The sequence below is a fragment of the Phascolarctos cinereus genome, unplaced genomic scaffold (genome assembly GCF_003287225.1).
Source record: "Phascolarctos cinereus isolate Bilbo 61053 unplaced genomic scaffold, phaCin_HiC Scaffold_4;HRSCAF=312, whole genome shotgun sequence".
Taxonomy (NCBI): Eukaryota; Metazoa; Chordata; class Mammalia; order Diprotodontia; family Phascolarctidae; genus Phascolarctos; species Phascolarctos cinereus.
Window position 1 is genome coordinate 317085831 of NW_027555847.1, and position 26448 is coordinate 317112278.

At 37.1% G+C, this 26448-nt stretch overlaps 1 protein-coding gene across 2 annotated transcripts in view; it reads right to left on the reverse strand.

Moving 5' to 3' along the window:
* Positions 1 to 2501: 2501 nt before the first annotated feature.
* The window catches only part of CERT1 (ceramide transporter 1), a 163649-nt gene continuing 139702 nt past the window's right edge, over positions 2502 to 26448 (reverse strand). For both annotated transcript variants that reach the window (XM_020998436.2, XM_020998435.2), the window contains 7 exons: positions 22754 to 22849; positions 16149 to 16281; positions 12437 to 12507; positions 8411 to 8539; positions 7616 to 7745; positions 3415 to 3551; positions 2502 to 2591 (listed from right to left, as the gene is read on the reverse strand). In XM_020998436.2, the coding sequence (XP_020854095.1) occupies positions 3424 to 3551; positions 7616 to 7745; positions 8411 to 8539; positions 12437 to 12507; positions 16149 to 16281; positions 22754 to 22849 (687 nt within the window). In that variant the 3' untranslated portion in view covers positions 2502 to 2591; positions 3415 to 3423. The remainder of the gene's footprint in view (positions 2592 to 3414; positions 3552 to 7615; positions 7746 to 8410; positions 8540 to 12436; positions 12508 to 16148; positions 16282 to 22753; positions 22850 to 26448) is intronic.

Genomic DNA, 26448 nt, shown 5'->3' on the forward strand with positions numbered 1-26448 from the left:
GTTATCAATTCCAAACAAAGTCCTGCATAGTCACCTACCCTCTTAAAATTTAGAGTCCCAAATCCCAGGTGAAATATGGCACCCTCCCATTCTGTACATTGGCTGTGCTGCACAGGAAGAAAGCTCCTGATTCACCAATATTTTGCACATTTTAGAATCCTGCAGTATCTCTACCACAGCACAAAGTGTTGTTAGAGGAGATGTGGACGGAGGGGAGAGTAGGAGGACACAAATTAAAAAGTTAATATCTTAGGCATGAGAAGTAAAAATGATCTGGGGAAGAGAGCATCATTGATACTCAATATGTGGGAATTAGCCTTACGAAAAGAATTGTACAGGTTCTGAATATTTACTAAAAAGGTCAGTACCTCTTCTGAATTTTGAATTCTTTTCATATTCTCTAAGTCTCATCTAACTCTGATTGGGTAGGGTTAGCACTAGTGAAGTACTAGTGCACTCACTGAAAAGTTATTTAACAAATAGCATCTTTAGTGTAATCATTTTATTTACAGAATAAATTGCAAAAGTACATCACATTTAGTGCAAATGCAACTGATGAATTAAGATTTATATACTGCTTTTGTAAACTTTCCATATCTTTGTAAAATAAAGCTATCCAATTAAATTACTAAACAATTATTTGACTGTGTTCATGATAGTTATCAGAAATGGAATAACTGGGCATAAAGAATTTTTTCCAAGTTCCCATCAGTGACTATGGTGAATGAAACTTTTTTTCCTCCCTCCCCAAACCTGATTGTAAAAGAAGATAGATATTTGAGGTATAAATTTTTCTCTTTGTAACATCACTATATAAAATGTTCACTGGTGATGTAAACAGATCTTATCATTTTTGTCTCATCTGCCTTACTAGTATTACCACCATATAGGCACTTTTCCATATATTCAAATCATGAACAGCATGTTTCTGTAATAAGGCATATTCCATGCAAATAATTTTGAGAAAGGCAAATTAAAAAATAGAAAAATTTTATGGAGCATGAAATCTGCGTGCATGTAACTAAGCACGTATTTATATAAGCATTTTCTCTCTTTGTACAGAATAATAAATACTATTATATCTGATGCAAGTAATTCTCTTCCAGGATTGTGGAGATTTAAGTAATCAGCCTCATCCCGTCATTAAATCATCTTGCATTTAACATCAAGAATCCATTGTCATGTATGAAATATATACAGGACATGTTTCATACTACATGACTTTACAAAAAAGTATCAGACTTCTATTTCTACTGAGATGCATAAGTCAGCAAATACCCACGAAACGCTTCTGCGTTCTCTCTCAAAGACATCACCACTAGGAAGATTCTGAAGTTGGCAGTCATTTCTACTTCTTTAAGTACCATTTTCTGCCTCAACTCCAAGCTTTAAAGTTGTTTACAGTCATCTAAAAAGTTATTTTACATTTAAGTTTTCACAGCAACTAAGGGGAACTCTGCAATTAAAACCGAGCAGAATCCTTTACTGTTCAATGAAGGTTCTGACCAAGAGGCAATAATAACATAACTCACATTTTCTATGCAAACTTCACAACACAGTTTTGAGACCAGAATCAGAAGGACCAGTAAACATGCCTGCTTTTAAGTACTGGGAATGTTGTCAAATGTCAATTTCGTAAAGTCTGATCTACTTTAATAAGTATTACAGTGCATCCTTTTGCAATTTCAGGAAAACATGAGCTCAGTAACCTTAATCATCTTGCCAGAAAACAGTTCTATCTATACCCAATGAGGGAGAGTAGAAACTGTTGCTGTTTTCAGGCAGACAGTCTCTTGTAGGTCATAACAGAACCATTCTAGAAACTGCCAAATTGTGTTCATAAAAACAAACCAAAAAAACTATAGCACATAGTACACAACTGAAAAATACAATAGAAATATAAAGATATCTGAGAAAAAAATAAAGCTTTTCACACTTCCTCCATCAGAACCAAAGTTCATCATGAGAGTAAGATAATAGAAAAGGCAAAGTCATTGGTTATTGACAGCCCTCAGTTATTGAGACATTTTACATGACAAGATGATTCATTATAGAAATCAGCAGCAATGGACTCTATGATTATACAAAGCAAAATCAGAAAAACCTGGCCACCTAGAATTGACTGCACGCCTGAAAAAAAGAACCATACCCATTATGTTTGGTGCACAGAAAGCACATATGTCCTTACTGTATGTGTCTGCATTATGTGCTTTAAAATTTGCACACAAAAACCCAACACATATGTGAGGCTCTTAAGCAGGGCCATAGTAAAATTAAAAGCTTTGCAAAAATTTCCCCAAATTAAAGCATTAATCCTCAGTTTGTGATTCAAAGTCCTCCCTCCCCCAAAGCAAGCAAATAAAAATATAGCCATATACATGTATTATTACATGTATTTATAGTTATACACCAAGCAAGGAGAGCTAGTGTCAGGTGTTCAGCGTCACTGTGTTGCAGGGTTTCTTCACTTCAGTGCACAAAGCCAAGGTCGTGGGCCACAGAAAGGGCTGTAGATCCTACGTTCCAGCTTAGAGCATTCATTTTGGTTAATTCCTCCAACATGGAATGTTCACACAGCCTTGCTTTAGTCACTGCAAAAGAAGTTGGAACATAAGCAACATATTAATGACCGACATATTAATAAAAAATCTACAGAAGACCACTTGAATGCAGTGTTCCGAACTACTGATTCATTAATAACTCTGCTGTGCTACTGAAACTGCTTGGACCCAATAACTGCAAAGCTGGAAGGGACCTTAGAGGAAATTTAATCATCTTACAGATGGGAGGAAAATACTCAAGAAACTGAATTGGACGAAGCAGAAGAGACAAAGTGGAAGGTCTATGGGCCAGAAATAGAGATGGATTTTTGGATTATTCAATAGATAAACAAGGAGAAATATTACCAACAAGAAATACATCGCCAAGGCTGAGCAAAAATCATACCAAAGCACAGCACTTTTCAAAATGTTTCAAAATTGATGCTTGGAGGGAACAAAATCTTATTGAAGGCTGGCTGTATCTGAAAATGACAAATGTTGTCATGAACCAGTTTGACATTTCTAGTCCACTGGTATCTTAGACAATTCAGATAATCTGAGATGTCAAAAATACCTTAACACTTATTTCAGTGTCTGGCAATAAGCTTCATTTTATTAAAAAAAAAATCCAGGATACAAAAAAACAAGAAGACTCAAACCCTAATCACTGTTATCCCTGTAATTTTAGCTCAAATGATCAACTCAACCCATGAATTCTCTAACACTTATAAAGGCCAGGAATGGTAAGATTTCTAGCCTTACATATCTCAAAAGCAAATGACTTTGTTTTAAAATACTTTTGGCGTTAATGGCTGAATTTATATTTTTACACTTATAAAGAGAAACCACTAACCACGCTCAGAAATATGAATACCTTTTAACACTAGAACAAAATTGGCTTCCCTGCAGTTTTTTCTTGGACATAGGATGTGAAGCGCTTTAGAAACTTGGGATACTCTCGTTTTGCCACTGCCCTTAACACTGAGGCTGGTGCCCATCCTCCAGGGTTCACTAAATCAGACAAAGAAAGGAAAAAAAAACATTAAAGTCCATACTTGAGACCATTCTCCAACGCACGAGGCTGGCATCAACACTTATATATCCAAGCTTTCAAAATTTTTATGTTGACATTTTTCTTTCAATCTAGTGAAGACGTCCTAAGTCTAGGCTCATTAATTCTTTTACTAAGAGCTCAAAATTACACGATTTAATTGTCAAACATTAACATTTTAAGTACCAAATAATGGGCTCTATACTTTATAAATATGAAATAACACTTATCTGGAAGTCATTTAGGCTGTAACCCCAACTGTACAAAACAAGCTCTAGTGTATCTAAAAATATAACTTAATCTACAAAAGTATCACTTATACCCATAACTTCCTAGGAATTATGGTTTCTGGTGGCAAGGGGACTGGACAAGGAATCAAGGGAGATGGATTTTAGTCCTAGCTCTGCTACTTGCTGAATGTTCCTGGCCAATTCACTGACCTTCTCTGGACTTCACTATGCTCTTCTGTAAAATGAGGGAGTTGAATGAGATGATCTGGGGTCCTGCTCAGTTTTGTAAAATTCTATGATTCTATGAATTTACTTACTGTGTAAAGCAACAAAGCTGACTTAGGTCTAGCTCACTGAAAGTACTTACTTGCCTTCCCCCCTTCCTGGCTCTAAGAACTATGAACAAATGTATTGTGTAAAATATGGACTTACAATAAATATTTAGAGAGAACAAGAGTATCACCAAGGCAAGCTCTTTGGAGACAGTAAAAACAAGGCAGATTTTTTCCCCGCCTAATCTTACTTACAAAGCAACTCACCTATTCATAATGTGACCAGATACCAGAGGAGAAAGTAGTCTACATGTGATTGGTTCCTGGATTATAATTTTAGTTACTATTAAATGATATTTACTAATTTAGAATAATCATACCAACTGTATAGTATCAGAAATGTTTGCCTCTTAAAAATGAACTAATAACAATGACTAAAAGTAGTTTACTGCCCTCTAGTTTGGGTCTTAAAACCAGATTGAGAAAAGCAGCTGCCAAACAACTAGACAAAATCATATTAGCACAGAATAGTTATTTTAATTTCCCCTTATCCAAATTTAGCACCTGTACTGACATTCTTCTCACTTCTCATATGGGCAAAAAGCTGGCTTTAAACTTCTAATCATGTGGTTATGATAAAATGTTGGCAATTATATTTTTAGAAGTTGTATGCATATAATATTTGGGTGGTACATGAATATCAATAGAAAACCTGTTATTTTTCCCCCTTTAAAAAAACTGTTTAATTTATTAATTAATTATTTTTCAGTTTTCAACATTCGCCATTCAGCTTCTGAGTTCCCAGTTTTCTCCCCCTTCCTTCTCACTCCCTCCCACGACGGCATGCAATCTGATATAGGCTATACATATACATTCACATTAAACATATTTTCATATTAGTGATGCTGTAAAGAAGAATTAGAACCAATAGGAGGAACCACCAGAAAGAGGAAACAAAGCAAACAAACAAAAAAACAGAAGAAAAAACAAGAGCAAATAGTATGTTTCAATCTACATCCAGACTTTACAATTCTCTCTCTGGATGTGGATAGCACTTTCCACCACGAGTCCCTAGGAGATATGTTAGATTCTTGCATTGCTGAGAAGAGCTAAGGCTATCAAAGTTAGTCATTGCATAATGTGGCTGATACTGTGTACAACATTCTTCTGGTTCTGCTCACTTCAATCAGCATCAGCCCATATGAGTCTTTCCAAGTTTTTCTGAAGTCTGCCTACTCATCATTTCTTATAGTACAATAGTACTGCATCACATTCACATACCACAACTTGTTCAGCCATTCCCCAATTGGTGGGCATCCCCTCAATTTCCAATTCTTTGCCATCACAGAAAGAGCTGCTATAAATATTTTTGTACATGGAGGTCCTTTTCCCATTTGTATGATCTCTTTGAGATTGCTGGGTCAAAGGGTATTTTTATAGCCTTTTGGGCATAGTTAGGAAAACTATTATTGTTAGAGCTTTAACGGATAACTTTACATATGTGTAATTAAGTTGAATACCTGCTTTCAAAATATGCTTCATGCTGTCAAATATTTAAGTGCGTGGCACTGTTGTGATGATGATGAAGATAATAACAACAACAAGCATTTGTATAGTGATTTAAAGTTTGCAAAGCACTTTAGTATTTCATTTTATTCTCACAACAGCCCTGGAATAGATCCTATTATTGCCCTCATTTTACAGATCAGGAAACTGAAGGAGACAGAGGTTAAGTGACTTGCCCAGGGTCACACAGGCAGTATGTTTCTGAGGCAGGATTTGTATTCGTTTTCCTCACTCTAGGTCCAGTGCTCTCTCTATTGCTCCACTAAAAGCAAAAGAATATTGATTTGGGGATAAAAAGTATCCTAGAATGTATCAAATCCAATTCCTATATTTTTTATTCCCTGGTTTTTAACAAAGGAGACATTTTTTTTACCACTGAGAAAACTGAGGCTCAGAGGGGAAAACAAAATCAATTTCCCATGTCTCAGGTAGTAAGTAGCAGAGCTAGAATGTGAACCTTAGTTTTTGTGACTCTAAATCCAGCATCCTTCCCATTTTAGAGTTGGCTCTTAAAGAGCTGGTTGGAGCCAGATTCTGGCACACTCTGAAAGACAGGCAATGACGTTTATACTTTTTTCTACAGGCAATGGAGACTGCAGAAGATTGATAAGATGAAAACATGAAAACTTGGCTGTGTTGCACTGGAAGAATTGGATGGGGAAAGACTGTAGCACAAAATAGTCAGGATCTGAAGAAGCAATAACAGAAATGGGCAAGGAAGGGACTGATGAGATATTTAGAAGGAAAAAGTGACAGGACTTGGTGACTAATGCTTGAGGGGGGAGGGTAAAAATAAAGAGGATTCAAAAGATGACTCTCTGGTTATTGGAAGAAAGGTGGCACTACTAACAGAAACACAGAAGTCAAGAGATAAGTTTTGTTTTAGAAATATCAGGTTTGTGGTGATGAAAAATATCCAGTGGAAAAAGTCAACTGGCTGCTAGAAACATAGGAATATAACTCAAGGGAATGCACAGGCCGGGATCGGGGGGCAAGCAATTTGAAGGTGGGCATCCATGGGGGCAGGTGAGTTTTGAGGGAATGCCACAATAGGCAAAAAAAAAGAGATATAAGATGATAGCTAGTGGAGATGGAAGGATCAAGTGACGGTTTTGTGAAGATGGGCAAGACATGTTTGTAGACAATAGGAAAGGAACCAATAGACAAGGTACAAGTGAAAATAAGTGAGAGAGAGGCAATCTGTTGAAGGAGACAAGATGAAATGGGACTGCTTGAGCAGATAAAGGGGTTAGATTTGAGGCATAAAGGAGATTGCTAGACGTTAAGGAGAGAGCAAGTTGAAGCAACAAATAAAGACTACTTGTCAGCAAAAACAAGGAGAGCAATAACATGCTGCATGGGAAAAGTGGGTCAAATGAAAGTGTTTAAGAAATAGCAAAGCTGACGATATTTGTAGGCAGAGAAGGGGCTAGTGGAGTGGAAGAGATTCAAAGTGCTAATGAGGAAGGATAAGGAAGAAATGGAATGAAGAATACAGATGAAAGGGTTAAACTAGGCTAAAAAAATCTTTTTCTTGAGGCAGGAAGAATGAAAAACAGGGATAAAGTAAACTCATCAAAAGCATAACTTTTAAAAATTAACATTATCTGATAGGAAGAGAGGGTTATGGGAAGTTGGGGTGGAACTGAGACACAGAGAGTACAAATGGGGTTTAATAATGTTTAATAATGCTTACATTGTGTTAGGAAACTTGTGAAGAATTAAACAAACTGTCCATCAAGCTATGAACAACCGAAATGAGAATACTAATGTGTGGAAGGCTGACAGACTGAAAAACATACTGCAAAACAAAAGGCCCGACAGTAATGCTAAATGTATTATATAGTGAAGGGGTCATTTATTTACACCTTTAACACATCTGTCCCTTTCATCCTCTAGTTACTACAAATGCATTACTCAAGCTATAAAGATCAGCAATACTAAAAATTCACATACCATTAGCTACATATGTGATCTTGCATAGAATATTGTCTCTGCTTATTTCCTGGTTTCCCTCTGGTGGGCTTACCAAAGTTTGACATATCAAAGCAATATTTATTTTGGCACGGACACATCGATTGTTTACCTGCAAAAATCCCAAATGAATAGTTTAGTAAATAAAAAATGTTTAATAAAAACCACCATTTAACTATCCTAACATGTCAGATAAGTAAAAGTCCATTTTTCTTCTGATTTTCTCTTAAAACATTTAAATCAATCTAAGAAAGCAGTTTTGTAAACATGGGGAGCACATGCAGAAAAACACTATCTCAAATAATGCATGCAAAGCAGAAGTAAATTCTGGAACAGTCATCCTGGAAGAAAGAGGAGTGGCTTAAGAACCACTGATGCAATTGTGATTACCATGCAGCTCATTATTAACTACTTCCAAAAGACATGGTAAGAAGCTTTTCTGAGAGCTTTAAAGCCATAAATGCAAACCTAGGTCAACAAATGAGCTACACTGTTAGCTTAAAAGCCTTCTGCATAACCCTCAGGATATGGTGCTATCACTATCAAATATTTCCAATAGGTAAGGAAATAAATATACTCCAGTTGGGAGAGAAAGGCTATACCATATTCAGCTACAAATGAACGAAACAATTTTACTTGTACAGTTGTTTAGCTGAAGCAAGAGCAAAGCAAAAAGAATTAAGACACTACCTGGTAATTATGCAATCTTTCCCTTTATTTTAATTTTTTATTCAGAATTATGTTAATTTTTGGTGATAAATAAGCCTAAGTACTCACAGGTGCACTGTCATGATCCACAGAAAAATTACACACAATCCAAGTTTCAGGGTCATTTTCAGTCAATGCTGGTATCTTCCGAATGGCGGAGAGGTATAACACATCACGCTGAGAAGCAGGCCACACCCTCTGTAGAAAAAGTCAAAACTTACTGAAAATCTAGAATATTTTCTAAAAATCTAGATGTCTCTGATAATCACATGTCACCAAAACTGTTACCAAAAAAACGAACTGCTGATACAGTATGCACAAGTAAAACAGGGAAGCTTATGAAATGAAAGCTAAGACTTCCCCCTAAAAAGGGCTAAGCATGTGAATGAATTCATGGTTTTACAAAGCTATAAACTGAATAGCTGAAGAAGAACAGGAGTAAAGGACATCAAGGAATTCACCAAAGGAAGAGAAGATGGGCTGGTCACACAGCAAGAGGTGGTGATGACTGGGGGGACAGTGCCACGGCTATTCTTGTGACACTGGAAGGAACGGAGGAAGGCTTCATGCACAACGGCCAACTTTCGGAAAGAATGTGGACCAGAATTACACAGGCAGGCCAAGCAGCAGCAAGTTAGGATCTGCCTCAGAGGAAGAAGCTCCCTGAATTAATGAGATGACAGATCCATGATGAAGATACTGAGGAGGCCCATTCTACTTGTAGGTAGGTAACATACACTTCAAAAGAAGAGATGCAGCAGAGTTAGTAGATAAAATGCTGGACCTGAAGTCAGGAACATCTGGATTTGAATCTCATATTTAACATTTACTAGCCATTTGACCATGGGCAAGTTATTCAGCCTTTCTAAACCTTCCTTTTTTCCTCTGTAAAATAGGGATAATATCAGTAGCACCTACATTACAGTGATGAGGTTCAAGTGAGATAACATACACTAAGAAATTTATGAATCTTAAAGTGCTATATAAAGGTCAGTTATTATTAGTCCAAAGCCTCAAGTTTACTTATGGACAGGAATTAAAACCAGGGACAATAGGTTTTAAGATGAGAGAGTACCTCTTCACAACAAAGGTTATTTAAAAGAATAGTAAAACAGTGAACTCTAAAAAAATACCTTTAATATATTATTCTGCCATATACTGACTTCTCTATTGCTGTATAAAAGGTTTAACACTTGGAATTAACAACTTCATGAAGTGGTAGAGGAATGGACTTGGTAAATAAAATACAAAGCACCTTACAAATGTTCATTATAACATCTCTCTATGCACCTCTATACTTTTCCTTTTACATTCACATGTTATGTATATGTCAATACTTTAAAATTTTTAGCTTTTTCAAATTTTTTTTTACCTAAGCATCTATCAAAGAGAACAAAGAAATGCATGTTTATTGTTTATAGTCCATTATTTATAACTCAAGTCCTTCTGGTAAATTTTCTTGCCTTAAACTCTCAAATAAAATTTGTGAACTGTTAACAAAAATTCAGACACACTGGGATATTTAATTTCCTTTCGTACTATTAGGGAGCATTACAGTATATGACTAAGAAGTTAGTATATTCTCTTTTACTGTGCCTTTTAGAATTTGAGTTCTGTTATTAAACTTCCCTTTCATTTTAGACCCCGTTCTCATGATTTTTCAATCTTTAGGTATTCATGGAAGACCTGGCTTTCCCCTGTATGACACTGTTTCTTTTGTTTGTATCCTTATTGCTACTACTTTCTGTGATACCTCCTAACAAAGTAGTTCTGGAGGGGGAGTGAGAATACTCCTTGCTCTCCACTGCCCCTGCTAGAGCTCTCCTTTACTGTAAACTCCCTCCCTTTGAGGCTTGTTCTATGCAGGTTTATGACCCAATCCAGATTCTGGTGGCTGTTACCTACTGCCCCCATCACAAATGTATGTTATCTAATTTCAACTGAACCCACAATGCACAAAGGCAATCTTTTCACTCTTCTTTAATTGATGCTTTATCCCACCTGCACAGCAAATGTATGGAACATTTCTTCTCTCTTGAAATCTCCTACATCAGTCTCCCTGTTAAACTTTGAGTTTAGGACTTCATTTCATGCATTACTGAGAAAATAAGACAGCAATTCTTTTGAGCTACCACTTCTCACCTTCTCTTCATCTCCTATACCCTTTGTATCAATCCCCACTAGCTTCTCCTTTATTCCAGTTTCTGAGGAAGGTTTCCCTTTTTTTTTTTTTTGGTGAGGCAACTGGCATTAAATCACTTGCCCAGGGTCACACAGCTAGTAAGTATTATGTGTCTGAGGCCGGATTTGAACTCAGGTCCTCCTGACCCCAGAGCTGGTGCTCTATCCACTGCGCCACCTAGCTGCCCCAGCTTTCCCTTCCCCGTAAGCCAATCCTTGCATATCCTTTGACCCATACCCTTCCAGCCTCCTGCCCCCACTGTATAATTCCTACCCCTCTAATTTCCATTTCTTTCTATTTGGGTCTTTCCTTGCTGCTTATAATCATGTCCAAGTCTTCCCCATCCTTAAAAAATTTTCATTAGATCTTGTCATTCCCACTATTGCTTTCTCTTTTTTTCTTAGCCAAACTCCCTGAAAAAAGGTGTCTATGCTTGTTGTCTCTACTTTTCCTCTCCTCTAACACTCACTCCTCAAACCCTCTGTCATCTCAGTTCTGACCTCATCTGTTAAAGAAGACTGCTCCCTCCAAAGTTAACTGTCAAGCCCAATGCTCTTTCCTCAGTTTGCATCCATTCTGTCCCCTCCTGCAGCATGACTCTGTTCACCACCCTCTCTCCTCTTGGTTTTCTCTTTTCTGGGATTCATGGCTCTGCTTTTTAAAAATTTTCTTCCTACACGTCTGACTTACTGCTCCTTCTCAGTCTTCTTCATTGGATCATCATCTATTATTATACCTCCTGTGTGTGTACCCCAAGGTTCTGTTCTAGGCCCTCTTCTCTATCTACACTTTCACGGTGACCTCATTAGCTCTAATGGGTTTAATTATCATCTCTATGTAGATGACTCCCAGATCTGTTTATCTAGTCCTAGCTTCTCCTCTTATCTCTGATCCTATATAATCAACCACTTACAGGACATTTTGAATTGCATATCCTGAAGACATCTCAAGGCTCAACATCTCTAAAAACAGAACTCTTCATCTTTCCCTCCAAATCTACTCCTTCTCTGGGTTTCTGAAATTATCATCATTCTTCTAGTCACCTAGATTTGTAATTTTAGTGTTATCCTTGACCCCTCATTTTTTTCTCACAAAATTTATTTAATCAAATATTGTTTTTTAAATTTCCACACTATCTACTACACATATGTCCTTCTCTCAACTCATGTAGCCATCAGTATCCTAGTTCAGCCTGCCATCATCTCTTCACTTAGACTATTTGGTCCTCCAGCTTCAAATCTCTCCCCAGTTATCTATCCTCTTTCTCGTTGCCAAAGTGATTTTCCTAAAGTGAAAGTCTTAGCATATGACTCTCCTATTCAATCAAATGGAGTGGTTCTCTACTATGCCTCGGACCAAACATAAACTCCTTTGGCATTTAAAGTGCTTCAGTAACTGAGTGCATGCTGCCTTTCCAATCTTAAAACATATTACTCCTCTCAGTGCACTCTACCATCCAGACAAACTGGCTTCTTTTCTGTTCCTTTCACAGAAGCAGTCACTTCCAGTCCCTGTGTCTTTCTCTGTACTGGTTGTCCTATGTGCTTGAAGGCCATTCATTTCCTCTTCCAGGAATGCCTCATTTTCTTGAAGATACAAATCAAGTACCATATTCTCTCAGAGGCCTTTCCTGGTCTCCCCAGGTGCTACTGCCTTCCCTCTTCCTGAATCTTTCCTCAATTTACGTTGTATCTGTTTTAAACATAACTACATTTATGCACATGTTGTCTTCCTTGTTAGAATATAAGATCCTAGGAGAGAGGGACCTTTATTTTTATCTTTGTTATCTCCAGAGTCTAAAGGTGTGTGGCAGACACTTAATAAATAAATGCTTTTTGACTATCTGATTACATGAATTTTCTAAAGCAAGAATCTGAATGTTAAAAGTGTACAGATGAAAAAAAAGGCAATACCTTGTGAGTCTGGTAAACGATGACTGCATTTTCAGACAACTTTTCCACGACATGGAAATTTTCTATAGTTGCTGAAATGAAGGAAATTAGATCAATAAATAACAATTTTTTTTGGCTCTTAGGATAGAATAACTATTTCACATATGACTGAGTGTATTTGAGTGTGTGGGTACCTGACAGCACTCAAATGAATTTATTTCCTCCTCAGGCCTTAACAGTATTCTAAAAGCTAGAGGCAATCTGTTGGACTAAAGAGTGACTCAGAAATGAACATTCCTTTCCCAAGACACTTTACACTTTAAGAACCCACCTGTCTTCAAGATCTGTTTTGTAGCGGAATCTAAAGACTTGCAACTAATGGCTTCGTATCTAATTTTGTACAAAATAAGACAACTAAATGAAGCACCACAAAAACTAAGGGTGTCACTTTGAATTATCTTAGTATGTGAACAGGAGACCCTTCATAAGATTATACAAAACCAATACAATGAGTTCTTCCTTCAGTGGAAAAGAAATGCAATATTTCATACTATCATATTAAAAGTAGGTTCCATGGGCAGCCTACTGAATCCAAAATTAAGGGATTAATTTATTGATCGAGTAACACCCAACATGTACATATTACTAAATATACCAAATACAAATAGAAAGTATTAATAGCTTCTATACTCAGGCAATAAATTATAGCATTAGGCAGTCTTATTTTCTAGTATGCCAAAATCTCTACCTACTTCTTATTTATTCAGCACCTACTGTATATGTATTCCCTGAGAAAATAGGGACCTGAGTTCAGGTCTTGGCTGACTCATGCTGGCTCTGGGATTCTGAGCATGTCATTTAACCTCTCCATGCCCCAGGAAATTATTTAAGATTACATGGAGGAACAGCCACCCATCTGCATCCAGAGAAGGAACTTTCCTGCATCATAAGGTGGTTTCTTTACTGATGAAACCACAGGTCTGATTTTTAAAAAGTGTGCAAGGGTCTATGCTAGGTACAAAAAAATGGACAAAACCCTACCGAGAACAACAAAAACAGTGTCCCTGTCCTTAACTGGCTTACAATCTTACAAGAGGCTAAGATACACAAAAAAGTATGATAAAGGGGAAATGAAGGGTTTTCTATAAGGAAGGATAAGAAAAGAGTTCATGTAAAGAGGTGGCTTCTAAGCTTAGTGTTTATGAAAGAGAATGATTTCCACAGACCAGAATGTAGGAGTGTGTTCCAAGCATGAGGCCCCATGTGAATGAAAGCAAGAGAGGAAAGAACAAAGTCAGGGAATAGCTAATAGCCTAGTGTAGCTGAAATGTAGAATGTGAGAAAGGGAAAAGAGATAAACAAACTAGAAAGGTAGGGTGAAGCCAGGATTTGTAGGGCCTTTAATGCTCAGTTATTCTACAAGAAACCAGAAGCCACTAAAAGTTTTTGAGGAGTGACATGGTTAAGGGTTTAAGAACATATATTATTTGTACAACATTGTGAAGGATGAAAAACAGAAGGGAGACATTAAAGAGAGACCATCTGGGACTATTTCAGGAATTTATGAAACAAGGAATGAGAGTTTAAATAAGACTAGTGGCAGTTTGAATGGAAAGGAGGCCACATATATGAAATTATAGAGGCACAAGTGAGAGGACTTAGTAGCTTAATGGATATGCAAGGTGAAAGAAAATGGAAAAAAAAACATTTTTTGAGCCTGAGTGATTAGTGCTAACAATAGGAACAGTAAAGTAGGGTTTATTTTAGGGACAGAGAAAGTTTGGTTTTGGTCATAGTGAGTTTCATGGGCTGGCAGGACATTCAAGTAGAGATGCCCTACAGGTAGCCAGAAATACAAAATGTGAGGTCAGAATATATAAAATTTGGAAGTCATTTAGAAAGAGATGATAACTAAAACCATGGGTGTAGGTGAGAAAGTGTAGAAAATAAGAGGACCAAGGACAGAGTATTGAGGGGGTATCTACTTTTACCAGGACATTAAGATGAGATGAACCAATAAAACAGAATGAGGACTAGTCTTCTGACTACTCTTGACTGTTCAGGAGAGCAAGAAGAAAAAGTATCACAAAAGCCAAAGAAAGAAGATGCTTCAAGAAGAAAGAGATAGCCAAAAGAAAGGACGGGGAGGAGGAAGAAGAAGACGACGATGATATTTGGTAATTAGGAAGTCACCCTGTATCCTTTACATCTGGGACATAATAGGTGCTTAACAAATGCTTGCTATTTGACTTTGGAGAATACAGTGATAGTGAAGTGGTAATGGAGGAAGGCAGAGAGCAGGGCTCTGAGGAGTAAGTGGATAGGGAGGAAGTAGAAGCAGTAAGTATTAATCTCTTTAGAAGTTCATCACTGAATGTCACAAGACACACAAAATGTATGGCATCATGGAAAGAATACTATATTCTGAGTCAAAGAAGTTGGATTCAAATCACTTAACATTTCTTCATCTGTAAAATGAGATTGGAGCAGATGATCACTAAAGTACTGCCCTGCTCTGAATCTACAATCCTGAGACAAGGGGTAATAGGGTCAAGGCTAGTAATAAGGTTGTGTGTGTGTTTTTTTTTAAAGGACACAGGAGACACAGATGCTGGTATTCAGAAGGTAAAGAGCCCCTTAAGAGGGAGACACTGAAGATGAGTGGAGGGAATGACTGATGGAGCATGATCCTGGAGGAGCTGGAAACGTGGAGGGATGGGATCACAGGCATAGAGGGAGTTAAATCTTGGCAAACCTGGAGGCCACCTCAACATCTAACAATGGTACAGAGCAAAAGAGGATGGATAAAGACAAGCTCTAAAGTGTGGAAGAAGAGAAAAAAGGACTGAAAACTCACAACAGACTGCTTCAATCTTCTTGGCAAAGCCAGATCACCTGCTGAAAAAGGACTAGAATCTAGAGCTGTGGAACAGATGGAGAGCCTCACAGGGGTTCAAAAGGACATGAGTAGATGGTGGAAAAGGAACATTGGCCACTGCACTGTAACTCAGTTTCCTGACACTGCACTGATAATCTTTTTTCTAAGCTTCCACAGGTTGTATTCCTCCCATTTTAGGAACCCAGTGACTAAGTTTCATTTAGCCATATCATCAACTGGCTTTCACAAGGTCTATTTACTTCACTGATACAGTGAGAAAAAAATGTACAAAAAGTTTTTGGAAGTCATCTAGAAAGAGGTGACTTTCTGATGGAATTGAACAAAAACAAACATATAAGGTTAAGATAGGTAAGCTTCTGAAGAAGCCAAATAAATAATTTTGATAGAAATATATAGCCTGTACTAAATTCTTGCCACAACATTTTTATTTATGAATTTAAGCAAATATGCATAATAAAGCTTACAAAGACATCAAGATTCACTAAGGTATGGTATTAGGTACACAGCATGTTCTAGTGGAAATGAAGGGCTGAAAGATCAAGAAACCTGGGTTCTACTTTCAGCTCTACCATTTACTAGCTATGTGATCTTATTCAAATCAATTCTCTAAGCCTATTTTCTTATCTGGAAAAATGAGGATTCTGCCAGCTGTCTTGACTAGCTCATGTCACTGAAGATCAAATGTCAATTTACATGATAGGATTTAGCCGATCATCTATAGAATTTTCTGGACATTAATTACTTTGTCTTTCCAAGTTTATTTCAGAGAAAAATTCAACATTAAGAAAGAACTTTTTAAAAGTGAGACAAAGCAGATTAATAGTGATATCTTACTTTCCCAGTCATTGCGAACATCAACATTCCAGAAGTAACTGCAGACCTCATGTCCTGTGACTCCTTTAACTGCATGAGTAGCTTTCAGAGGATCCAGAACGATTCCATTTTCCTCTACCTCTCTTCTATAAACCTAAAGGGAATATACATAAAAATTACTGAGAAAAAAAGTCAAGTCCCAAAGACAACAACATGCCTTCAAATACAGTCTCCTTTTAAGAGCTATTTTCAAATCTATTTTCAAAATTAAATTCTCCTAAAATAAATTTGGGGTAAAGATAGGAATCAGATCAAATTCTAATCTATCGTTCAATGATTTAATGAGAAGTTTTAAAATCACATTTTATATTAACTTTCATCATGAGAACTATTAGTAAGTGATCTTTGGACATTTAATTTATGCAGCCCTAACTTAAAATTCTAAGATTTGCTCTGTGAAGTTACCACAACTGAGAAGATATCTGCTGAATCAAAAACTGGGAAAGTTAAGATGGTTCATTAATTCCAAAGCAAGTTGGTTAGTCATAAATGAATGTTGCATATTAGTACGATTCAATAAACATTTACTAAGCACCTACTATGCTAGCTGCCAGGAACACAAAGATAAATTACAGTCCCTACCCTCAAAGTGCTTACATTCTATAGGAAGTAAGTGAAAGTTTGCTTACAAAGCTTGTTGATTGACTGAGAAATATAAAATGAAATTGATGTGATTTCCTAAAGGAAGGCTTCATAGAGCTGGTGCTTGGGCTGAGCCTTGAAGGAAGGGGCAAGGAAGGAGCAAACACCAGGCACAGCGGGCAGTGTGTATGGAAGTGGAAATGGAAGAAGGTATGCCATTGTGACTGCTACAAAGAGTGTATGAAGTGGAGAGAGGTGAACTAATGCTTTGAAGGTAGAGTCTGATTTTGGTGATTCTTAGGTGTCAGGCTGAGGAGTTGGTATTTTATCCAAGTGGCAACAGGGGCCAGTGAAGTTCTTTGGACAAGAGAATACTATGTGAGCAGCCTGTGTCTTAGATTTTTTTCCCCTTTAAAAATGTTTGCCTTATCACTGTCACTTTCTCATACCAACCCTCTTTCCCAACAGAACCCTCTTGTGAAAAAGAGCAGCTAAGCAAACAAACTGACACAATGATTGCAACTGACAGAATATGCCTCAAGGAAGATGATTTTGGCAACTGCAAGGACAGACTGGAGGCTGAGAGGGCTGTTAATAGACTCTCATGTTGATCACCAACTTCTTCCAGATATGTCCACCCTTAGGGTCCCCAAAACTGTAATTTCTCAGTTTTTCTACTTCTCTAGCAATGCCTCTTTCCTTCACTAGCTTCTTGTCCTCTGTGACTCAGTAAAGGGAATAGTCCTCACCATTTTGATCTTGTGATTTTTCTCTAGCTTTGGTATTGCTTCTGAGTTCTAGAATGGAATGTACAACTATCTAATGGCAACTCAAATAACACATACTAGTTGAAGCTTATTATCTTTTTCTCCAAACTTTACTAATTCAGTAGGCAGCGTATACGACTGGCTCCTACTATTCACCAATCCCCCAAGTTCAAACTTCTAATGTACTTTTTTCATCACTTCTCTTACCTAAATAATCTGTCCACCCTGAAAAACCCCTTGCATTTATCTCCTCCTTCTCTATTCTGACTCTACCCAGTCTAAGTTTTCCCATCTCTAGACCTTCCTTGACCATCAAAGTCATCCTTCATACCACCACCAGGTGAATTATCCTAATGATCATGCCACTCCTCTGTTTAAAACTCTTCAGTAGTCTGCCCACCAAAGAGTTCCAATGTCTTAGCCTGGAATTCAAAGTTTTTCATAATCTGGCATCATCCAGTCTTTCTACAATCTCCTTACGCAATTCCCTTCCATATATTCTACCCCTCAAGTAAAAAAAAACTTCTTGCCATCCTCTGTGCCAATCTTATGCTTTCCTATCTCTTTTTATTCATTGGGCTCATGTTCTTCCTCCCTATCCCTACAGACCCTTCTCCGCTACCACCTCACTGGCTTAAATTCTGTCAACTTTTCAAAATACCCAGGTTAAATGCTACCTCTTCCAAGAAACCTTTCATAATTTCTCCATTCAATAATGCTTCCTGTACTAAGTCTTTACATAGAATTTTGCCTGTCCTTTCTATATGGCTTGTTATTTTGTGTTATAGTAATTTGTATACACAGCATCCCTCTTATTAAGTTATAATTATAGTTATTTGCATATATAACTTCTCTCTTACTGGGCGATAATTAAAGTTACACTTACCACCCCCCCCATACACACCCCAACCTTTTTAACAGACTATAAGCTCCTTAAGGGCAGAGTTTTTCTTTTCTAAGTTTTATACTTTTGTATCTAAGCTATGCATACAGTAGAAACTTAACAAATGCTGGTAACACCTTTTACATGCTCTGGAAGAATAAAGGATAAATAAAGCATAATTCTATGTAATTAGCATTCTACAAAAATAAGTTTCAAACATTTCCAGAATAAAGTGAAGAAAAATTAAACTGCCAAAAGAAAATTTTAAATCAGCATGGAAAAAACAAAACAAAAATATTTTGCTTAACTTTGTTATCATTTGGCCTCAATTTATGTTAATTTACTTAGATCCCCAAAGATGTATTTTATTGGTAATCTATTTTAGAGTTTTTCCTTACTTGGATGTGCTCAGATCTTAAGTCTGCTTTAAATGAAAAAGAAAAAATGCCCTCTGTGATTTCACTGTTATAGGACAGTGATGTCAAATTCAAATAGAAAACGGGGCCAATAAAGTATACTTAAGGATCCCTGATAGCTGCATACTCACTTATAAAACCACATATTAATATTATCTATATTCTATCATATTTTTATTTATTTTGTTCAATATTTCCCAATTACATTTTAATCCTGTTCTGCACTTCATCCAGAATATGTTCGACAACTTTGGTGTAGGGAAATTATAGGAAGGAAGCACCTTGTTTCAATGCAGATCTGCATCTATCACGTAATTTATAGTTTGCATGGAGAAGTTAAATTACTTTCCCTTAGTGACAGAGCTAATATGTGTTAACTGGAGGGACTTGGTCTTCCTGATCGTGAGGCTAGTTCCCTATTTATCATTCCTGGTCTAGATTACAGAGGGAGAGGAGATCCATCATATGTTAGAGAAGGGGAACTGACCATGATGGTAAGCATATAAGCATTATTACTCTAAATACCAAAACAGCCTACTGTTTTTTTTTGTCTCTCCTTTTTCTAAGAAAAGCAATACACTGCAACTATTTGTATTAGAATTTTAGAAAGCAAGATGCCAAATTGCAACTATGATTTGGTTATCTTGTGGTGGGCTTATGACAAAAGAAAATACCTACTCTTTTGAGGAATGAAGTTTACCTTTTCTAACCTCAAGATGAAGAGAGAGGTCCAAAAAAGATCTGACTAATCCTACTGCAAATAAGATTAAATCATCCAGCCTGAATGGAAACAAATTCTATATTCTGGGTTCAAGAAGGCCAAATCATTTGTCATGTCTTTCTATCTGAATCTCAAATATTTCACAATGGTGACACTGTATTCTTTGTCTTCCTTGAATTAAACAATAAAACTACTCTTCACTGCTGCTCAGCAATCCTTTTATTCATCTCTTGTTAATTCTCTGATGCATCTGCCACAGCAGTTGTTCCAAACCTTGACTCAAGCCTCAAATACCTATATCCCCTACTTTACTCTCAGCAAATTACTTTACTTCCTATTTCACTGGGGGGAAAAATTGGCACAAATTCCCTAATTGAATTTCTAACTTAAAATCTTTATAATTATTACTAACACTTACAGATAAGTAATTTTGGGCTGGCCACTTACTTTCTCAATTATCTCATTTATAAAATCAGAGTTATAATACACATACTACCTATGTGACAAAGTGGTTTTACGGAAAATATTTTGTAGGCTTTAAAGCATTATATAAATGTGAATTTATATAATGCTTTAAATGCTACTTAATGCCTACTTCAAAATACCTCTATCTTTCCTCCTCTTCTTAGATTTCTCTTCTGTCTCAGAGGAAAACATTTAACCTATTCAAGGCTAATCTCTCTACATGTGTTCTTCATTCAGTTAACATGTAATTGAGTGGAGTGCCTGGTATATACAAGGGATTATACAGAGTCAGCTTCACTTTCTGTCTTTACTGACTGTTAACTACATTTTATTATAAAGACGATCTTTTCTATTTTGTAAAAAAAAAAGAATACCATACCTTTCCACCTACCCTTCTGAATATTTTTCTTCCTTTCACCATTTTAGTTAAGTAGCCCATACTTACTGACTCTATTTGTTCACTTTATTCAACTCTAACCTACTCCAATAAATATCTATCAAGTATCTGTTATATGACAATGACTAAGGATATAAAGATAAAATGGAAATGTTTCTTGCCCTCTACAATCTTATATCTGAGGCAGCTTGGTGGCACAATGCATAGAATCGAGTCAGAAATATCTGAGTTGAAATCCAGTCTCAAATACTCTAGCTGTGTGATCCTGGGTAAGTCAGTTTACCTCTATTTGCCTCAGTTTTCTCCTTTGCAAAATAGGGGTGAAAATAGTACCAACCTCCCAGGGTTGTTGTGAGGATCAAATGAGATAACTGTAAAGCACTTAACACAGTGCCTACCACATAGCAGGTGCTTAATAAATGTTTTTTTCCTTCCCCTTCCCCACTGTAGGATACAATATATGATCAATTAAGTATATACATGATAATATAAGAGGGAAAGAGCACTAACACAAAAGGAGAATCAGGAAAGGTTACCTGGCACATCAGCTCAGCCTTGAAGGAAAATAAGTATGGCAGACACAAGATGAAATCACTGAAGCAAGGGGAATGACAAGTACAGATCTATGTTTTAGGAAAAGTCTTTTGCAGACCGTATGCAGGACAGATGGGAGATAAGAATGGACACCAGCAGTAGTTAGCAGGTGTTGCAATAGGTCAGGCCAGAGGCAGCATGGCGTGAACTCAGATGGTGGCTTTGTGCGTACAGGGAAGGGAACAGACTGGTGAAGTGTTACAGAGTATAATTGATAGGATTTGACAATGAATTCAGTATGGAACATGAAGGAGAGGCAAGAGTTAAGAAAGAGAGGCAAGTGAAGTTGCAAAGTTGGGTGATTAGAAGAATGGGAGTGTCGAGGCAGAAATAAATCTGTTAGGAAGAGGTATGATTTGGGGGACTGGAAGACTGTGAATTCTACCTTTGGCTTGCTGAGTTTGAATGTTTGTTGACTGAATGATATAGAATACTCAAGTAAAAGTGGTAGAAGCAGGTATTACAGTGGAAATGGAACTGAATTTGGAGTCACAGAAATGGGGCTCAAATCCTGACTACTACTGACTACACTAGCTGTAGGAGAGGCATTTAAACCTTTCTGGCTTCTCATTTGTAGAAGTCTCCAATGTTCCATCCAGCCCTCAGTTTCTGATCTACTTCTAACAGGTCACTGGTGACGAAGGACTAGAACTGAGGAGACAGACTAGTCTTGGGATATAGAAATCTAGGAGTCATCTGCATAAAGATAAATGAACAAACAGGAAATGATGAGATCACTAACAGAGAAGGTAGAAAGAGACAGAAGGAAACAGACCAGGATAGAGCCAGCAGGCACTGAAGGTTAGGGAAAGGAATGTGGATTAGGAGATCACTGGTAGCCTCAAAGAAAGCAATTTCAATTGAGTGCTAAGGTCATCAAGCAGATTGGGTTGAATGGGTTGAGAAATGATGGTAGGAGAGTAAGAGGACCCAATGAATACACATAGCTTTTTCTAGGACTTTGGCTGTGAGATACAGGACAGTAGTTTTCATATCCAACAAAGGTTTAAGGACAAGGGTACACCTTGTCATGTTTGCAGGGAGCACAAAAGAATTCAGCAGAGAGACTGCAGATTAGAGACAGAGAAGAAATGACTGAAGGGACAAGCCACTGTAAGAGACAGGAGAAAACAGAATCAAGTACACAAGTATAATAGGATCAAGTAGAAGAACTGACCTTTGCAAGGAAAATTTGCCTATAACTCTATCAGTCTCTCTAAACTGCTCTAAGATCCACAATGGCTTTCTAATTGTCAAACTTGATAGTTTTCTCAGTTACAATTTAGTTGCAGAGAGAGATGTGTAGCAACAAGAGGAAAGGAAATAACTATGCACAGAATGATGGGGCAATACACAACAGAATCACTTGAAAAAATAACAATAAGAAAAATAATGTTGTATGTATAAATTATGAGATTCAATCAGAGGACACTGCTGTCTGCTATCTGGTTTCTTTAAAACCCAAATTTATATTTTTTCCAAATCCTCATGACTTTGGCTTATGGAGATGGACAGTCTATTTGAGTAGGATATTAAAATAACATTACCAAAATCAAAGACTCTAAAAAACCTGCAGTTCCCCTTGGGTTTGTGACACCAGGGCTAGGAAAAAGTATTTTGCACTTCCTAGGTAATGTCTAAACATTACATCCTAATGTGTGTTCTTGTCCTCTATTTTAGTAAAATTATAAACAAGTTATAAATTCTTACACTGATTTATAAATTATGTAATAGGCGTTACCTTCATCTCTCCTTCTTCTACCACCAATTGCCAATTGGCATCTCCTCCTACATCCTGCAATGAGTAAGTCATATGGTTCTTCACCATCTCTTCAACCTTTAAATGAAGAAAGAAGTAACATGAAAACCCAAATTCCACCTATAGTTAAGTTACAGCCTCACTTAACTTACTAAATTCCAGAAATGGTGCTCTTGGGGAGCTGAGCTCCTGGGTATTATAGTTAGTAGTTGTATACAATGCTGTAGAGTTAGCCCACATTCCAGATTTTTCAGGTTAATGAAAGAACTGGGGGTCAAGGAGGAGAATGAAAGGATGCAAATAAGGAAAAACATTTCAGTCAGGAAAATCTTAAACAACACTTTACTGGAAAAATAAAATCCACACTGCATCTATTCTTCCCTAATAAATGCTTCTGTTCAGATACATTCATAAGGAAAATGAAAATGGAATATAAAGGGTAGAATCCTGAGCTTCCTTCAGAGCTCAGGTGAAGGGCTACTTTTTCTGTAAAGCCCTCCCTGCTGTCCACAATTATGAGTGTCCTCTCCTTCCTCTGATTACCTGGTTATCTAGTCCAATGGCCCTATTTCAGGGCAGAACTACAGACAAGATAGCCTCGAGAGAGGATTATATTAGTTAGAGACTTCCAAAGGAGATAACAAAATATTCCTTATTTCTATAACAATATTCCTAGTTCATTCTTTGTTACACATTATAAAAATTTCTCTTCATGAAATTTAAATGCCTTTATGTTTTGATCAAAAGTTAGTTACTCTTCCTCATTTGAAGCCCAAAATCAGTTAAGTTGTTTCATAATCTGCACCAAATGTACACACCCCATTTCTGCCAGACTGCAGTTGTCAGACAGCATGCAGCATTCACTGACACTGTTTCAGATTTGTGCCAAAGGTGATCCTAGACATATCTGCGATCAGAAAAACAACTTTTCACTCTTGGAAGGTACATCTCGCTTCATCTTTTCTGAGAAGAAATCCACTATGAACTCCTTCCTTTGTATTCAACTGTAAAGTCCTTGATGTCAATCCTCTATGTCTTTTCCTTTACTCTAGTTTTATCCTTGCCAAGGCTAATCCTTCTAACATAAGCCCTTAATCACCACATCTCCATCTTCCCCCCAGTCATATCTACTTTCTCATCCTGTCTCTCCCATCTATAGGTTCCTCTCTGGCTACCTACAAACCTTAAAAATCCTTCACAATAACCTCTCAAGTTAGAGTCCTCTCTCTTTCCTTTCACAGCCTAATTCCTTTTTTAAAAAAGCTCTCAACAGTCATCACTTCTACTTCCTCTCTCCTTTCTTCCCAATCCTTGACAGTATAGCTTCTGGCCTCAAAAACAACTGAAATTGCTCTCTCTAAAGTTACTAATGATCTCCTAATCGCCAAATAGGATGGCACTGTCCCAATCCTCATTCTTCTTGATCTCTCTGTATCACCTGACACTGATGACCATCCTCTCCACGTCAAAATTCTCTGTTCTGGGCTACATTCTCTTGGGCCTCCTACTGTCTGATCCTTCCTTGGCCACCTTTTCTGTACCATCATCCATATTGTGCCTGCAAGTTCTAGGCACTCTTTTCTCTATGTTTCCTTATTTGGTGACATCATCTTCTTTATATAGATGATTCCTAAAACCATATAACTAGCCCCAGTTTCTCTCTTGAGCTTCAGGCCCTCTTCATCAACTGCCTATTGGACATTTAAAACTGGATATCTAATAGGCACCGCAAGTTCAACATATCTAAAACAGAACTTGTGGGCTTCCCCCCACCCCAAACCATCCTTCTTCTGAATTTCTCTTTTTTTTGAGGGCACTACTATACTTCCATTCCCTCAAGTTTGCAACTCTGCTGTTATTATTAACTCCTCACTCTTATTTACCCCACATAACTAATTAGTGGCTAATTTTGATGGATTCTACCTCCACAGTATCTCTTATATTTTATTCATTCTTAGTACCTCCATCTGGACAGGGAGATCCTTATCATTCCTTGTCCAGATTATTGCAATAGCCTCCTAATTTATCTCTCTCCCTCAAGTCTTTTCTACTCCAATTCATCTTCCACATGGTTGCCAAAGTGATTTTCCTCAAGCACATATTTGACCTCATCATTCCCCTACTTGATATGCTGTAGTGACTTTCTCTTGCCTCTAGGACCAAATATAAACATTTAAAGCCTTTTATAACCTGACACCCCCCTCCACTTACTTTTCTAGCTTCATAATTATTCTTCTTGCACTCTATAGTCTAGCCAACTCAGCCTTATTGCTTCATATGATACTCCATCTGTCTCTGTACTTTTACACTGATCATCCTTCATACCTGGCATAGACTCCTTCCTTATATCCCCCTCTTAGAATCTCTTATTTCCTTCAACATTCAGCTCAAGCATCACTGTTACACAAAGCATCTTCACACACACACACACACACACACACACACACACACACACACACACACACACACAGAGCCAGATGACCGAAATTCTCTTGTATTTATTTTGAATACATTCTGAATATATTTATATATGTACAAATTATTTCTGCTGATAGAACATAAGCTCCCCGAAGGCTGGGGACAGTTTCATTTTTTTATTTGCATCTCAAGTACCTAACACAAGTGTCAGGCATACAACAGATGCTTAATATTTGCTGACTGACTTTTTGCTTTGATAAAGGCTATTAACAATCAAAGTATAGATTTGAGCTCCATGGTCAAATGAGCCAAATCTGTTTACCATAATCAATCTATTTAAACTGACTAGTTTCTATCTTACTGATCAGAAAAACAGACTTAATTTTCTCTGCATTAGTAAACTTCTATGTGCCCATTTTATATTAGCAGTAACTATTTGAAATGCCACCTTCAGATTCGGGCAGGTCTGAAATTGCAAACTTGAGAGAATGACAGTATAGTAGTGCCCTCAGAAAAAAGAGAAATTCAGAAGGAGGATGGTTTTTTTTGGGGGGGGTAGAAGCCCACAAGTTGTTTTAGATATGCTGAACTTGAGGTGCCTACTAGATATTCAATTTTAAAGAGTGCCCAGAATGAAGTACAAGCCTTATGAAAATTAAACTTACTTGTGAAATGCAAAATGCAGTCTTTTACCAAAGGTTCAAATTAAGACATATGCTATTAAAACTAGTAAGCTCACAAACCTACGCCAAATATGTGATTTTCCTAATTCTTTAGTGCGATGGACATTAAAGTTAAGTTTTTAGTTCTGACTGGCTTTTTTATTTGTATCCCTAGTGTTTAGCAAATAGTATGAGCTTAATAAAGAAATGTTTTTCATTTACAATGGGTGCTACAATCCCTGGGACCCTGCATCTTCATCTTTACTGTTATTTTCCATCTTGCCGTATCTGACTCTCTCCAAACTCGGACCTCCCCCTCCCTTGTGCCTCTAGAAGAATTTTAATGACTTGAAAATTATGTTACTTCCCTTATTACTAAAATCTGACATTTTTAACAATGTACAACCATAAAACTTAGAACATAGGTAAGATCACATACTTCAGGGAACTTTGATGTAAATTCTATAATTTTATAAGACCTGCCTGAATCTGAATGGCATTTCAAATAGTTACTGTAAGTATAAACCATTTTATACAAGTTTACTAATGCACATAAAATCAAGTCTGTTTTTCTGATCAGTAAGACAGAAACTATAG